We start from the raw sequence: 15796 nt of genomic DNA, 5'->3' as shown, positions 1-15796 counted from the left end.
AAGAGAGAGCTTCGACCAATGAGTAATTTCCTAGGAAATCCACCATTCCAGTGGACCTCAGACGTGGTCTGTGTTTGCTGGGTGCTTTTTTCTTTCGAAGTCACCACCTGCTTCATGCATTCCTTAGGACATCATCATTTTGTGCTGAAGGGATCTCCCTGCTGTGGAGATTTGCATTTTAACAACAAGCAGAGAATCAGAGCCACTGATATTTTGAGCACAGCTTTCAGCAAATACCTTAGGATATTTTGGAGAGTTATAGAACGCTATTCCCAGAGAGCATGCTCGAACCTCTTTTGTAATAATTAAGCAGCTATTTTATATCCTACTGGGGAAAAAAATCACACAAATGTCTTTTATGCTCTTCGCCCTCTTTTTAGCACTAAGTACTCTAGTAGGCATATAGTAGGTACTCAGCAGATGGCAGGTGGGCAATGGCATGACTACCTACTATCATTTGGTTTCCTTATTATATTTGTAGATATGGTAAATTATGTTTTCTAAATATATATGTGTGTGTGTGTGTGTGTGTATGCACACACACACACATATATATGATGAACATCAAAGGAAAGAGCAGTGGAATGCCAATCCCATCAAAGGATCCAAGGGTCAGAAGACCATTTCCTCCATCACTACCATGCTGGTTCTTGGACCTCTGAGGGTGCACCTCCAGGGAAGATGAGCTAACCATTCTTGCAGCAGATCATTCCACTGTGATTAATGTTGTTGGAATGATCTTCCTTGTTTCGAGCAGAAAAGGGGTCCCTAATGGAAACCAGCAACTGGGCAAAGTTGGCGTTGACTCTCTATTTCCTGCAGTTAGTTACCATACACTTCCTCAGTCTCTCCACTTCCTTGACTTGCTGGAAATACTATTCTCCAGGCTCTGCTCTATGTTTCCGATCTTCCTTTTGATTCTTATTTTTCTGTAAACCTTTGGAAATTGGGATTAACTGGGCCTTCTTTGGTCTGTTCTTATTCTATTCACTTTGCTAGTATACCATTCACTACCTTGTGTCCACATAGCCTTGATGATTCCCAGATCCTCATACAGGCTGATATATCTGTTGAATTCTGGATGCGTATTTCTGTACACCTCTGGACATCACTACCTATATGTTTCCAGGATCCTCAGGCTTAGCAGAGGCAAAACTAAGCATAAACGCTCTGTGACACCTTCCCTTTAGGAAACGTCTCTGTTTTATCCTTATCTAAGCTCTTTTGGAATATGTTAACACCTTTATCAGGATACTGTCAGTTCATTGTGACAAATCACACACACATACATGCACACACATTATGAGTCCTTTTCTAGAATGCTAGTTTTTATACAAAATATATTAGTTCCTAATTGGGAAGTAACCTGTACTGTATATGCCTTTTGGATGCTATTTACTCAAGTTTCAAAAGGCATCCTGCCACGGGACTCTCTGCTTCTCTTGAAGGGGATGCACATTATGTGTGTGCCAGTCCTGTTGTTGGTTACACATTATGGTCTAGTCTGGGGCTGTAACATCTTTCCATAGCCCCACAAAGTGCTACACTGAAATGTGTTTTCCTTGAAGGCTACAAATTTTTAAAAAATGTCAAGCCAGTGCCACAATCTCGTTCGAAAACCCTTCCATTGAGATAGCCTTTGCCGAGAACACATTGTTGAAACACAACATGGTGTTCTCTCCCTGAAGATTAGATTCAGGACAAAGTATCTTCCAGAAAGTTGAGACTTTGTCAAGGCCACTTTAGAATTTATACAAGGAGCCAGCTTCTTCTCCACACAGTCTTCTCCTGGCCTCAGAAATTTCTGGTTTAGAAAACAGGCTACCAGGGCATCCGCCTCTTCTCTGCTGATTGTGTCTGCACTGTCCTCCTTTCAGAACAAGATCATCCTGGACCCCATGACCTTCAGCGAGGCCCGGTTCCGGCCGTCCCTAGAGGAGCGCCTGGAGAGCATCATCAGCGGCGCGGCTCTCATGGCTGACTCCTCGTGCACCCGCGATGACCGGCGCGAGCGGATCGTGGCCGAGTGCAATGCCGTGCGCCAGGCGCTCCAGGACCTGCTCAGCGAGTACATGAACAACGTAAGTCCCGGGCTCTCAGGCCCGCGCCGCCCTCGGGGGATTCCAGTGCGCGATCTCGTGGCTCCAAGGAAAGCAGGCACAGTTAGGAAACAGGACAGGTGATCCCCTAAGAGAGTCGGTCCGGTGAAATCCAAGAGCCGCTTTGGGAGAGGCCTGTCTTGATTGCGTGTCGGAATGCATTGGTAGCAGGGAAGAGATTGGTGGAAGTGGTTTCATAGGAAAACTTTGGCTTTTTACTTGAGTGATTGCTGGGTCGTTTTAGTGGCTGGCCTTTATTTAGGTAAGATTTCGGCAAAAGTAGATGGTGGATGGAAATAACTGAGGTCACACTGAAATCCTCTACACAGAGCAATTTCAAAGCTAAGGACGGCTGTAGATGGCTAATCTTCATCCCAAAGAGGCATTAGGAATTATAATAGATTTTCAAAAGTTTGGACGGAGTTGGTTAAGGTGGAAACTTCTAACTGCAGTAAAACTTGGGAAAACTTTATTGATTCACTGTGCATTTAGCAATTAGAGAATGTCTCCAAGTTTTCAAATGGGTGTTAATAATACCTAGTGATATGGCAGCACAAACACCAGCTGTTCTCTCCTACAGGTATAAAATGTGATACTTCTTGTGTACCTGAAAACTAGATGAAGGAGATGAAGCCATATTCTTTGTTTTGAAAGGCACTGAATTATGTTTGTATTGATTTGCTATATTCATTCAGCAGAGGTGATGTTGTTGATGCCCGGGGCTTGCACCCATGAATGATCTGAGTTCCTCCTGCCCTGGACTCCTGGGTTTGAGAGAATTCAACATAAAGTGGGAAAATGTAGTGAGGTCTTGGCATTACATGTTGAAGGAATGCCCTGTGTAGTTGTCAGGTAGGGAATGGGGACTCTGAAAATCTGCTCCCAGCTTTTGAAGCCCACCCTGGGTCCTGCTGGAACACCCTGAGGCAAAGCTGAGACAAAGCAGCCAACACATGTCTTTCCCTCCAGCCTGATTCTTCTTACCACGCCCATCCCTAACTGACATGTAGGTCCTCAGGTCAAGCCAGGAGTCAGCAGTGCCAGGCACAGAGCTCCTCCTGCCACACCCTCCAGAGAACTTTGATCTAGAAAACAGAAAGATGTAGAATGCCCTATTTAAAAGCCCAAATCTGTTTCCTTTCCATACACCTTCAGATTCTTTGATTTTGCAAGATTTGCCCATTTTCAGCACACAAAGAATAAGGTGTGGTTGTCTCACGTGGTATTCATCTGCTTATGAGGACTTCTCTGTAGGATCTGGATGGCCAACACTTTCTGTGATTTTGGTCTATGGGTGCTACGCAGGGTACGGCTAGAAATGTCCATCGCCAGTGCCTCCCATCCTGTGTAAATATTTTTGAATAATGGATTTAACAAAAAAAGGGCTTATAAAGTCTGGGATTCTGTGTGTTTGTTTTTAACAGAATGGCAACAGGCTAATGATTTATATGTGGAATTTGATTTTATATGAAGGCATGCTGGTATTTCTAGCAGTGAAGAATTACTGCCAAAGAAGGAAGTAGAAACGGCGGAGATCAGAGTGATGGTTAAGATCTCGATATAAATGAATCAGAAAAAGAAGGATGGTCCTGTGTTCTTTTAATCACAGAATGTGATTAAAGAAGAATTGATCGAGATGTGACATGTAATTTTCAGTTTGTTGTCTAGAATCCGGTCAAGTAGAAGTTTTTGTTTCAGTATAAACTCATACAGATCAGCAGAGTGGATGGATTTTTGTGTTTTATTGATTCCAGGTGCTTGTTTTTCTGTTCACAACCTTGTGATGCAGGAATGTTTTGTATTTTTATTGAAAATGTGGCTTCTACTTTGACACAGTTACAGATAATACATAGGTGGGTATAGTGCTTACATTTTAAAGTGCGAAAATTCTGTTCACTTTGAACCACCAGGATCAAAGGCTGAAATAAAACACCTCCTACTGACTTTTTTATAAAGTGTATAAAATTTACTTGGACTTCACACTTCTTTGGTGATTTCAAGGTAGAATTGGATGCAGCTAGACCGGCTCCATAATCTCTGTCTAGTGCACTCATTACTATTGCCACAATATCAATTTATATTTATTTTGATATAGCATCTGTGCCTTACTAAAATGTCTGTTGTAGTTAACGGCAACCAAAAAATCAGTCAATTATGACTAGGCTGTTATAAGGTATTTCTTTTTCAATTTTGTAAGCTCTGGACATGAAGGTTTTATCAAGTTATCACTCTTCAGATTTTCATATTAATATGCTAGGCAATATCATTAGGATAAAGAAATTATTAGATTGAGAAGAAAAGATTTTGAAATTGGCATAACTGACACTTCTGATGAGATTGGGTGCATTCAGAGTGGTATGGCCATAGACAAAACTGACATTTCTGGATTCTAAAAATCACCTGATCAGTTCCTGATGAAGATTCAACTTTTTATGCTCACTTGTAGGTGAAGCTGTTCTAAAATCATACACATCCATGCCAAGTGGTATGAAATGGAGGAAGATGGACATTGGGGAAAAGAGCTATAAACTAAATGATTAGGAGAAAGTTGTCTGCATGGGGCATGAGCCATGTTTTAGCCACATGGATACACTGAGCTCAATAGGGTGTCAGTTGTTTGTTGGATATTTCCACAAAGGTATATTCAAATTAATGAATGTGTGTGTGATTTGAAGATTTAACAAAATCATACATGTAAAAGAAACTGTAGTTTGAGGAAAAAGGGCTGAGTGAACAGATGCATGTGGCAAAATTTATGATTCCAGAATGTGACAGTGTTAGATGGTTGGAATGGTTTTGGGAAAGCCTTCGGTGGCCTTAATTATTTTTTATCAAGTTAATGATGTAATCCAGAGAAGATTCTTAAAAATAATCCTCCTTTAAATCAAACATCATTATTGTACATATGTGGAGACTAATGGGTAGAGAGAGACTCTTTTTCAAAAGGATGTGTGACCTTTGGATTAGTGCCATCAGAGTGGATTTTGCAGTATTATGCTGAGTACTATAAATAGATCCAAATTATAATGAAGATATAAACGTGTATCTGGAACTTATAATTTTATACAGCTTTCTTTCATTGGCAGTAAAACTACTTTTTCATCAAAAAAAACCCTTAAAAGTGGCTTCATGACAGGAAACAAGTAAACATGGTATTTTATTGATAAACATTTTGTGATGGATTTTAATTTAGAATATTGTATTTATTTAATGGATATGTATTGTGTGCCTGCCTACTTTGTGCCTGACACTGTTCTAGGATTCTGGGGATACAGAAGGGAACAAAATAGACAAACTTCTCTGTTCTCATGGAGTTTACACTCTAGGTGGGGGAGACAGACAATCAATCAATCAATAATTTGAGTAAGAGTTATCTCAGATGGTCATAAGTGAAACAGGGAAATATAAAACCTGTGAGACAGCAGCGTGGAGTGTAGTTGTAAGGATGACCTGGCAAAGGTTCACTGAGAAGATGACACTTTGTTAAAGATCTTTCAGAGATGAGGGAGCAGAGAGCGCTTGAGGTGGAAGGAGCGGCGAGGTCTAGTGCTCCTTGACCTTGTGTGAGAAGGTGCCTGAGCTCTCGAGGAACCTTCTTGGGGAGGCTCACGGACTGTTCCAAGTGAGTGGAAGGTAGCAGGTGATGGGGTCTGCAAGGAGACAAGGTGTCAGACTATGTAGGGCCTTGTGCACCATGATTCAGAATTACACTTTTACTTTAATGAAATGGGAGGCCATTGGAGAGTGCTGGGGAGAAAATGCCATAATTTAGGTATTGAGGACAGGCCATAGGAGTTCAAAAGGTAAAAAAAAAAAAAAAAAAAAAAAAAAAACAGGACAGAGGAGGAGCCCCTGGAATAATTCATGAAAGGACGGTGGCTTGTGCCAAGAGGTAGCAGTAGTGTAAAGTGCTCAAATTCTGACTATTTATGAACATGGAATGGACATTGGGCAGTGTGAATGGCAGCTGCAGCTGTATCAGCCGCCCTAATGTGGTATCTTCAGTTCTGATACCTTCATTTCGTTTTGGTTGCACAGAAAATTCTGATTTACTCAGATGTAGTAACACTTTGTAAACAGCTCACTTTGCAATGCCTGGCTACTCTGCTAGACAGATTACATTTGAAAAGGGAGTTCAATAGAAAAAATGTGTTTCAAAAATACCCAAGTATGGTTCACATTCTTATAAATATAAAAGACTAAAAAGATATGATGCTTATTCTAAGTACTGAAAGCAAATGCTGAACAATATAGAGATGTGTTAAACCATTACTGCCTTGTACACAATTCACTGTTAGGCTTTGGTGAGGAAATGTGATGAGCAGATAGGCCTGGACCTTTTGTGTTTTGGTGCTGGTTCAGTTTCATAGACAAAAACACTCTGTGTTGCTCTAGATTGTTCTTTAAAGAGTAATACACAGCTACAGTTTTCTTAAACAGTTGCACAGTTAAAGATTGTATGCACACTGATGGCAGAGACTCGGGTGGCATAGAGGAATGATTTTCTGGTCTCATCTGTGTTAAAGTGTGGCAGGTTATTTTTTAGTTTTCTTTTCATGAATAATTAAAATTATATATTTTTACAAAATATTTGAATCTAACTTTTTTTCAAACCTCTTGAAGCATCTAAGTGAATCCCTGGGGACAGTGTGTAAACCACTAATGTAATGCATGCATTAAAAGCACATGGGGACAAATTGATGTGGGAACATATTACAAGTGCCTGAAGGGTCATTGTCATAGCCTTTGCTTTAGGGCGGAATTTAATGTAAAGGGTGTTCCTGATGGAACCTACCAGTGAGGGGTTAAGGTCTAAAATGAGATCTCAAAGGGTCATTTCCAGCCTGGCTTGGGGCCCATACCCCACCAAGGCTCCAGCATACAACAGTACATGAGGAACATGTAAAGTGATATCCAGGGCCTGGGGAGCTCAGAAAAGAGTGGGCTTCACAATGTTTTTTTTTTTTTTTTTTCAATGGTGCAAAAGAAATATATGTTCATTGTAAAGGGTGAAAAACAAAGATGGAAGAAAAAGTTTATTCACAATCTCACTCCCTAAAGATAATCATCTTTGATAATTTTGTACATGTCTTTCCAATGTTTGTAAACTTCTATGAGTGATATATTTATACACACACAGAGACACATATAGGTTATGCCTGGAGTTGTAAAAAATGGACTCATTGTAAATGATGACTTGTCATCTATTTTCTTTACTTAATATATTGTGAATATGTTACCATATCAATAAACATTCTCAAACCTTATGTTGACTAGCTGAATAGCATTTTATTATATAAATATGCAATAATTCATTTAGAAGCAATTCATTTTGAGAGTATTTTTATATAGCGTATTGGAAAAGATAAGTAGGCAAGACTTCTGGGGCTGGCAGTAGAGAAGAGTGTTTGAGATCCCAAGCAAGACTGAGGAACAGAGTGAGACGGTGGGGAGAACACGGCTTCCCAGTTTCTGTGCTCAAGGGGCTCCCTGAAAATTTTGTGCAAGGAACATTTTGTAGGTAAAGAAAATTTAAATGCCTCTGAGGTTCTATTTAAAATTGTCTTAAGTATGTTTTTCTGTACTTTATCGATTTTCTGTATAAATTTGATTTTCATTTATCAGAATTTCTGTAAGTTGGCTATGTGTAGTACTGCCAAGAGGGGCTCAGAACATCTAGAGGATACGTTCAGTGGTTAGATTTGACCCAGATCCCAGAGAAGGCATTGAAATCTTCTGAAGGGAGTGTCATCAGAAGGATAACTTTGTCACAGAAATTGTTATAATGTTAGATTTCTCCAAATGGGAAGGCAGGAGAAAGATGGAGTAGTTGTTATCACATAAGAATAAGGGTAATTGTTGATTAAACATAAAATTTGTTTTCAGTATTATCTAGGCCTTCTCACTTCTCTCCCTCCTGTAATCATGTAAAAAAGGGGATGAAACACAAAAGCCACTTTGGCCAATTCTGAGTTTCTCTACTAAAGGTTTGGCTTAAAATAGAGTAGAAAGTAATATTTTAAAATGCTTGTGGGCCATTTATGACCTAATGTTGCCCATACCCTCCCCCCACCCGTGGGCTGTTTATGACCTAATATTACCGATACCCTCCCCCCACCCCATAACAGCCCTCCATTTTAAGGGATATCTTAATGGGATTGGTTGCTTCGTTCAAGGGAAAGAGTTCTAATATCCCAAATTTGGTACCTATGGTGAGGTTTTCCTTGCCTTTTCCTTATTTGAAACTTTTCTTTTCCCCCTTTCTTTCATATTTGCCTTCAAATATGTTCAGTGCCCACATCTCTATTAATTTTGAGGTTGAAATTCATCTGTGCAATTATGCTTTTCATGTAAAACATTTGCTTCCATGAAGAGACAGTTTTAAAATTCCTTTTGAGTTGGAGGTTCTGGCTCAGTTTTTGAAAGAGTACAATTAGTTTACCAGCCTGTTCTCTGAGGTCTAAAATTATCCTTTGAATCTACTCTTCCAGTGGAATATGGTTGGGGTGGGAAGTCATCTGGATAGTGCATGAGGCCTCCATCCTTGAATTAGGGCATTTGCAATCCTATTTGCCTCTATTTCCAGGCAGTTTTCAGTGTGACTCCTAGAGGTACCCTGAGACTAGTACAGGATCTTCCAAATTTTTAATATTTTCCTTTCCTTCCATCTTCTTATATTAATATTGTATTCCTTTGCTGTAGTTGGATCTCAAAAAGCCAAGGGAGTGTCATGGGGGACATGCAGGCGGAAATCACTCAGGCACAGGTGGTGGGAGAACGTCCAGCCATGCTGGTGGGACATGTTCCTCGGAAAGAAATAATATAGGTGAGAGTGTAAGAGATCTTGTGCCAGAACCAAGCATCCTACAGAACATGAGAATGTTCCAAGAGGCTTCAGGAGGAGATGCAGACTGGCAGGTGGTTTGTTGACACTAGAGTGATCTGGGCACAGTCCCACAGTAGCTATGGAGCACAGGTGTAGGTAACATCCATTCCCTGTGGGGACATGGCAGGTCTCTTTGGTCTCAAAGGACCCCAGGTGTGGGAATTTTTTCCAGTGGGGATTTAGGCCCTTTGGAAAGTACAGCATGCCATACACATGTTTGCTATTACTTATCATCAGCTCATGACATACAGTTAAATGACTCACAGGATCCCAGGACAGATGAATCTAACCAGACTTGTTTTACTTGGATCATCAAGGTCAATTCGCAGTGTGGTCTCACACACTATCTCCTTGGCCAGGAAAAGTACTTCCTACATGAAACCCTCCTTTGTTCCCCACTGTGGATAGTTTAGCAGACAGGTAGCCTTACAGACAGGTAGTCTTACCATCAAGATGGGGCTCCAAGTCTAGTTCTATAATGAATTAAGTCTGAGCAATGGAAATCATAACTCCAGGAGCTCACTGGTGACTTCTTTATGGAGGAAAAGCAGTTCAGAGCAATCAATTACTCTCTCTCTCTCTCCCTCCCTCTCTTTCTTCTTCCCTCCCTCCCTTTTCTTCACTCTACCACCTTTGTGCCTGGTAGAATTTCTTAAAATTCTTTTCAGTTCATCAATGAACTCACAAGAATGTAAGGGAGTTACTCAGAGGTAAGAAATGACAAGAAAATAGACTAGAGATAGATCTGCAGATTCCTCCTGGCCTAGTCTTTGTACAATATGCAAAGAACAGGAGGCAAAGTCTCAGACCCAGCTCGATGGCCAGGCAGATTAAGGACCTCAGTGTAAAGCCTGGATTCTCAGATGGTGTCACTATGAGGGCATGAGCTAAGAAAATAAAACTTCCACGAAGAGAGAAGCAATGGAAATACAGGCTGTCTTGGCTTTTAAAAAGCAGGAGAAAAGAATCCTCTGCCACCAAAAATTTCTAACCACAATCTCAAAATCACTCAGTTTTGGGCTCAGAATCTATATTTGAGGGTGACCTAAAGTTTATTCAAAATTTCATTTTAAGTCATTCTAGGTGGTGGGTTGCTAGGTACCTGGCAGAAGCAAAGACCAGTCCTCTCTAGAGGAATATACTTTAAACACAGGCCTCAAAGAACTTCCACAGATAAAGTTACAAGGAAGAGAAATTAGCATTCTAGAGTCACTGAAAGCAAAATGAAACAGGCCACTATGATTGACAGTTGGCACAAACAACCAATTGTAGACCAGAACTACAAGGGCTGAAGATCTGCAATTATTAGACACAGTTTATAAATTATCTTAAAGAAATTAAAGAGAGCATTGCAAATGTGATCATGAAACAAGAGAATGGACTGAGCAGTCTTGGAAGGCAGGACTGGGGGTTGTGTGAGGAACACAGGCTTACTTGAAGGGCCTGGACAGCAGGTTCCTTTTTGCCAACAACCTGGGATAATGAAGAAAGAGACACGGTCATTGAGAGTGTCTGGAGTGGTGCTGCTGGTAACTTCTGGAGCAAGAGCTGGTTATCTCTTGCAGCAACACCTTGGGGAGATATGAATCACCTTATCTACAGTGGATTTCTGTACGGAGCTCTTTTTGGTGACAGAAAGAATAGAAAATCTAAAATGAAACAGGAGATGAAAACAAAAATCCACTTTAAGAGCAAAATTAAGTCCCATTCTTAGAACTCTAGCTAGCTTCTTTCCTTATCAAACATACCCCTTCACTGAGTCCTTGAAAGTTGTTTCTGAATCTTACAAGGTCAATCAAGATGATGAGGAAAAGCAAATAACATTATGAGACAGGGAGGGGCTGTCTCTGACTCCATCAGTGAGTAGAGAAGGCTGACAGAGTTGACTGCTGGGTCATCAGATTTGGCCGTCCCAGTTAAGACAGCCTGGACAGCACAATCCATCAACTGATCTTCTTGGGAGAGACTTTTGGGTATTTCAAGGAAGACCTCACATAACTCTCAGGGAGAGAAGCAGGCTGTACACCACCACCAAGCCCATGAACCTGGATAAACATTTCCTTTGTGTTTCCAAAGGATGTGGGAAGGCTTCCAAAGATAAGCTCCCAAGGGCCTGCTTGCTTGGGCCTAATGCTGCTGTGAGACCATCCTGAAAAGTTTCTCTTGATTCATTTAGGAAATTGTTAACACTGTAAGAACTGTCTCACTGGTGGTGACACGTCCCTGTGCTTCAGACCCACCGGGATCTTTGCTGCTTTGGCAACTTTGTACTTACCATCCCTCTGGAATGTTCTTCCTTCAACTTTATATGGATGGCCCTTCTTTCAAATTTCAGTTCGATTATGTTGTTCTTAGTCATCTCAGTATATTAATTTCTCTTATAGCATCTGCCAACCTCTGAAATTACAGCAGCTCTTTGTGCTGCTATTGTCTGCTCCACTGGAATTTAAGCTCCCATGAGAGGGATGTTGTCTTATTCACAATCCCCAGGATCTAGAGAATCTAGCCTGGAATAGTAAATGCATATTTTTGGAATGAATAAATGACTTCTCTCTCATCATCTTCTTTTGATAATCATAATCAAAATCATAATTATCATCATCAGAACAAAAAGAATAAGAAGAAAGAGAAGGGGGGTGGGACAGAGAAGGAAAAGCAGCAGAGGCATTGCAACATAACACATAGATTTTGAGTCTTTTGAATCCTATGTTTTGGAACATAATGATTCACCTGTTTTTTTCTGCTTTATCTACCTAGATAAACCTATAAGTAAATTAGCTAAAGTTAACTATTCTTGGCTTCTTCATGACTCACTTTGAGGTGCCCAGACATCTCCCTACAGTTAAACTGTACTTAAGGCCCCCATCAATTCTTTCTAGAAAGGCCTAAAATGATCCTGTGACTATCAGTAGAGAAAAAAGTGATATGAAGTGTGCCGCTTGCTTTTCAGTTCGAAGAGCTCCACCAAGCAGCTCACTTTTTTTTTTTTTTTTTTTTTTTTTTTGTGGTATGCGGGCCTCTCACTATTGTGGCCTCTCCCGTTGTGAAGCACAGGCTCCGGACGCACAGGCTCAGCGGCCATGGCTCACGGGCCCAGCCGCTCCGCGGCATGTGGGATCTTCCCAGACTGGGGCACGAACCCGTGTCCCCCCTGCATATGCAGGCAGACTCTCAACAACTGTGCCACCAGGGGAGCCCACAGCTCACTCTTAATTCCTCCATTTTAAGTGTGTCCTCCAGGGTGACCTGTCTGGACTTAAGTTCTTGGGGATGTATGGTAAGGTCTGGGAGGAGCTGGGCCATTTTTAGGTCTGCAGAATTCTGCAGGCTGGACTAGGAACTTGGGAAATTACTTAACTCATCCCTGCCTAGAAGGCACAAAGAGCTTGTATATGCACCTAAGAGATAAATCAACAGAAGAAAAGCATCATAATTCACCTGTTAAAAATTAGACACTCTCTTTCCAGAGGCCCAGCCCAGACTACAGAATCACAGTTTTCTGCAGAGTGAGTTGATAATATCTACATTTAGCAAGTACCCCAAGTGATTTTTATGAACAGGCAAGTTAGGGAACCCTTGATGTCATAAGTTCAAGAGTCAGTTTAATACAGAATGGCTTTAAAATGGGTTTTCTTTTTGTAAATGAGGATAAACACTTTTGTAAGAAAGCAACAAGTGAAATATCTCCTGGGAGATCTTATTGAGCTGTATATTACTCAGCCTGGACATTCAGGATTTCAGAGGAGACATGTGAAGCTGTATGGCTAATCTTCTTTGAATTCCTTAGAAATAGGCAAAGCTGAACCAGCCTCTCACCTGTGAGCTATTAATTGAAGGGTAGCTTTTTTTTTTTTTTCCAAAGCACACCTCCCTCAAACACACCTCTTCCAATACATTACTCCCCCATCTGTAAAAAGATAATTTATCATCCTTGGAAGGACTCTGCTCTCAGTAAGTGCCAGAACTAAAATATGCAGTTTCACAGATTACTCAGAATCCTCTTTTTTAACAACGGCTTCATTGATGACTTCAGTTTCTAGTAATTCTGTAGGTTGGGTTGCAGCTAACAGATTTACAGCATTAACCCCGAGCTTTGCCTTTGCCAGTTCACACGTTGAATTGGGTTTTTGCTCTGGGTCCTTTTGGGAACTATTCTAGGGTACTGTTTCCACGAGGAAGCCACATTTTGTCTGACTGTCCTATGGATTCTTATATCTATCTACATATCAGAACGACATAGGGAGATTTTGAAAAACACATGTTCCAGGGCCCAACCAGTTCTAAAACAGCAGAATCTCCAGGGATGGAGCTTGTGATTCTGTATTTTAGCAAGTCTCCCAAGGGATTCTCATTCCTCCAGCCATTGTTACCAGCCTTGGATTAGCCCAGCATGGCAGAATCACCCAGCTTAATCAGTATCATCACATTCAGGGAGAGGTACCATATTTTCCTCTTCCTTGGTTTTCTCAATAATATTTTCAAAGTGTTATTTATCATTATTAATCTTCAGCCCCCAAATCCTCTTCCTCCACCCCCACCTTGGAACCAGTGCACACATTTGCAGACATTTGCGTTTCATTTCCCTTTTCCCCCTAATGTGCCTCAAGAACAACATGGCATGTTATGTGAATTTCATCTCAATACAAAGAAGAAGAAGACAATATTGGCCTTTTTTTAATTCAATGTGCATACTTAGGGGTTAGGAGGAATCAGTTGTGTCCTGCAATCTGGTGGCTGATTTCACACTTTTGATACCTGCAAAACAGACACACAAATCTTTTGGAAAAGGTGTTGTTTTCTCTGTATCTGTGAGACATTTTAAAATAATAACAATTCTCCAAACTTCATCTTATCTTATATATTGCATCTTTTCTCATTATTGGCCTAATTTTATGCTTGTTATCTTTTCTGCTTGCTCTCTATCCCTACCTTTTTAGTTTTTCTTCTACCATTTGTAAAACCTATAAAATTGCATCTTTCCTTGCTTTTTTTTTTTTTTTTTTTAGGATTGTCAAAGGATCCCCATCCATTTTCTTAAAGCCCTTGTTTTCTGATTTCAGGCCATTTAGATGAAAATGAGCAACAAGATATCTGCAAAAAATCAAATGGTTAAGGACATTTTCAAGGTAGTGTAGATAGAACTGAAATTGGAATTCAGGTCTTCAGGTTTCTTTATGGCCATTCTTTGATCCTTTTCATTACTTCATATTTTATATTGGATTTTTGATATTCTCCTTTTCTCCATTTAAAGCCCTGTACCATGCATGACTCATCTTTCCCCTAACATTCTTTTTGATTTCTCAGGGTTAGTTGGACAGTAGACTCCAAACAAATCTTCCTTTTCCAAGCATCTATAGAACATACCAGAACCCTGTCAGAACCCCAGATAAAAAGCAGATAAGAGCAGCCTTGTGGGACAGCCACCGGAATTCCTTCTGAAGGGGCAAAAAGAAACCTTTGTTTGCAGGAGTAAGGTGTTAAGGGAGCAGACAATTGAATCTGATTTTTTTTCAACAGTGTAGCTTCTCCTGGCTTCAGTCTCTAGGTAGAGATTGTGTACCTTGTAGGAGACAACAGTAGAGGCAATAACCAGACGAGCCAGCATTAGCATGTGCATTTGCCCATAACTGCCCACCAATAAGGTGGTTCTGTTATTGATTAGCCATGTTTGTCTTAAGACCCGCCTTTTACTTTTTACCTTTTTCTGAAAATAAACTTCTGGTTGCCTGCAGCTTGGATTAGGAGAGAGGATCTAAGGGTCTAACTGCTTTTTAAGTGGAGTTTCAAGCCATCTTCTTGCTTTTAACCTCACCATTTTCCCTCTTTTCCTCCAAAAGAAGCTGAAGCGTCAAATATCTGTCGTCTTTGAGGGTTTTGCAGCATGAATTGGGTTGTTCTGAGCTTTCCCCCATTGCTGGCTTGGAATTCAGCTTTCTCGGACCTGCTAAATGAGTTAGCACACTTGCCTCTCAGAATATTGCTGTGGCCATTTTCTCCTATTGTCTTTGTCCTTCGGATTGAGACCTTTAAAAGAAAATTGTTCTATGATCATTGTGATGGGTTTTCAGAAAACAGCAGTGATAAATGTGTGTATTACATCTGCCATCTCAGCAATACATTACTTTTATTTTAAGGAAGATTACATGTTCCTTCCATACTTATGTCCGGAGTCCATGTTGTTTTGCACCCTAACTTGACCAAGGAGATGAATGGAGCTAAGATGGTCAAAGCACATTTTCAAAGTGAGCTGAGAGTTTTGGATAAAAGTAGAGGTGAGACATAATGTTTGGAATAAAGCTTAAATGGGGAATCTATTTCATCCAGACTCTCTGCTATATTTCAGTGCCATACTATTCCTAACAAAAACATTATAGATATTGGTTCCAGTTTAGACCTTGAAGAAAATGTGGTTGTGAATACCTATCTTTGGAGTTTGTGTAGGGTAATTATAGTAGCAGAGCATTTATCACATGATGATGAAGAATCCTTCAGAAACTTTCATTGTTTTTATGTCTGCTTGATGATATATTCTTCTTAGTTATTGACTGATTGCTGCACAGATGATACCATATTATGATCCACAGCATCATGTTAAGAGAGAATTAAAACCAATGTTAGGGGCTTCCCTGGTGGTGCAGTGGTTGAGAGTTCGCCTGCCGATGCAGGGGACACGGGTTCGTGCCCCAGTCCGGGAAGATCCCACATGCTGCGGAGCGGCTAGGCCCGTGAGCCATGGCCGCTGAGCCTACACGTCTGGATCTTGTGCTCCGCAACGGGAGAGGCCACAACAGTGAGAGGCCCGCGTACTGCA

The 15796-nt window shown here is 40.7% G+C and overlaps 1 protein-coding gene across 5 annotated transcripts in view; it reads left to right on the top strand.

Moving 5' to 3' along the window:
* The window catches only part of CTNNA2 (catenin alpha 2), a 1046049-nt gene that overhangs the window by 286922 nt on the left and 743331 nt on the right, over positions 1 to 15796 (top strand). For all 5 annotated transcript variants that reach the window (XM_060116852.1, XM_060116853.1, XM_060116851.1 and 2 more), the window contains exon 6: positions 1878 to 2081. In XM_060116852.1, coding sequence (XP_059972835.1) covers positions 1878 to 2081 — 204 coding nt within the window. The remainder of the gene's footprint in view (positions 1 to 1877; positions 2082 to 15796) is intronic.

This window comes from Mesoplodon densirostris, chromosome 14 (genome assembly GCF_025265405.1).
Source record: "Mesoplodon densirostris isolate mMesDen1 chromosome 14, mMesDen1 primary haplotype, whole genome shotgun sequence".
Lineage (NCBI taxonomy): Eukaryota > Metazoa > Chordata > Mammalia > Artiodactyla > Ziphiidae > Mesoplodon > Mesoplodon densirostris.
This window is presented reverse-complemented; position numbering and strand designations above follow the sequence as displayed.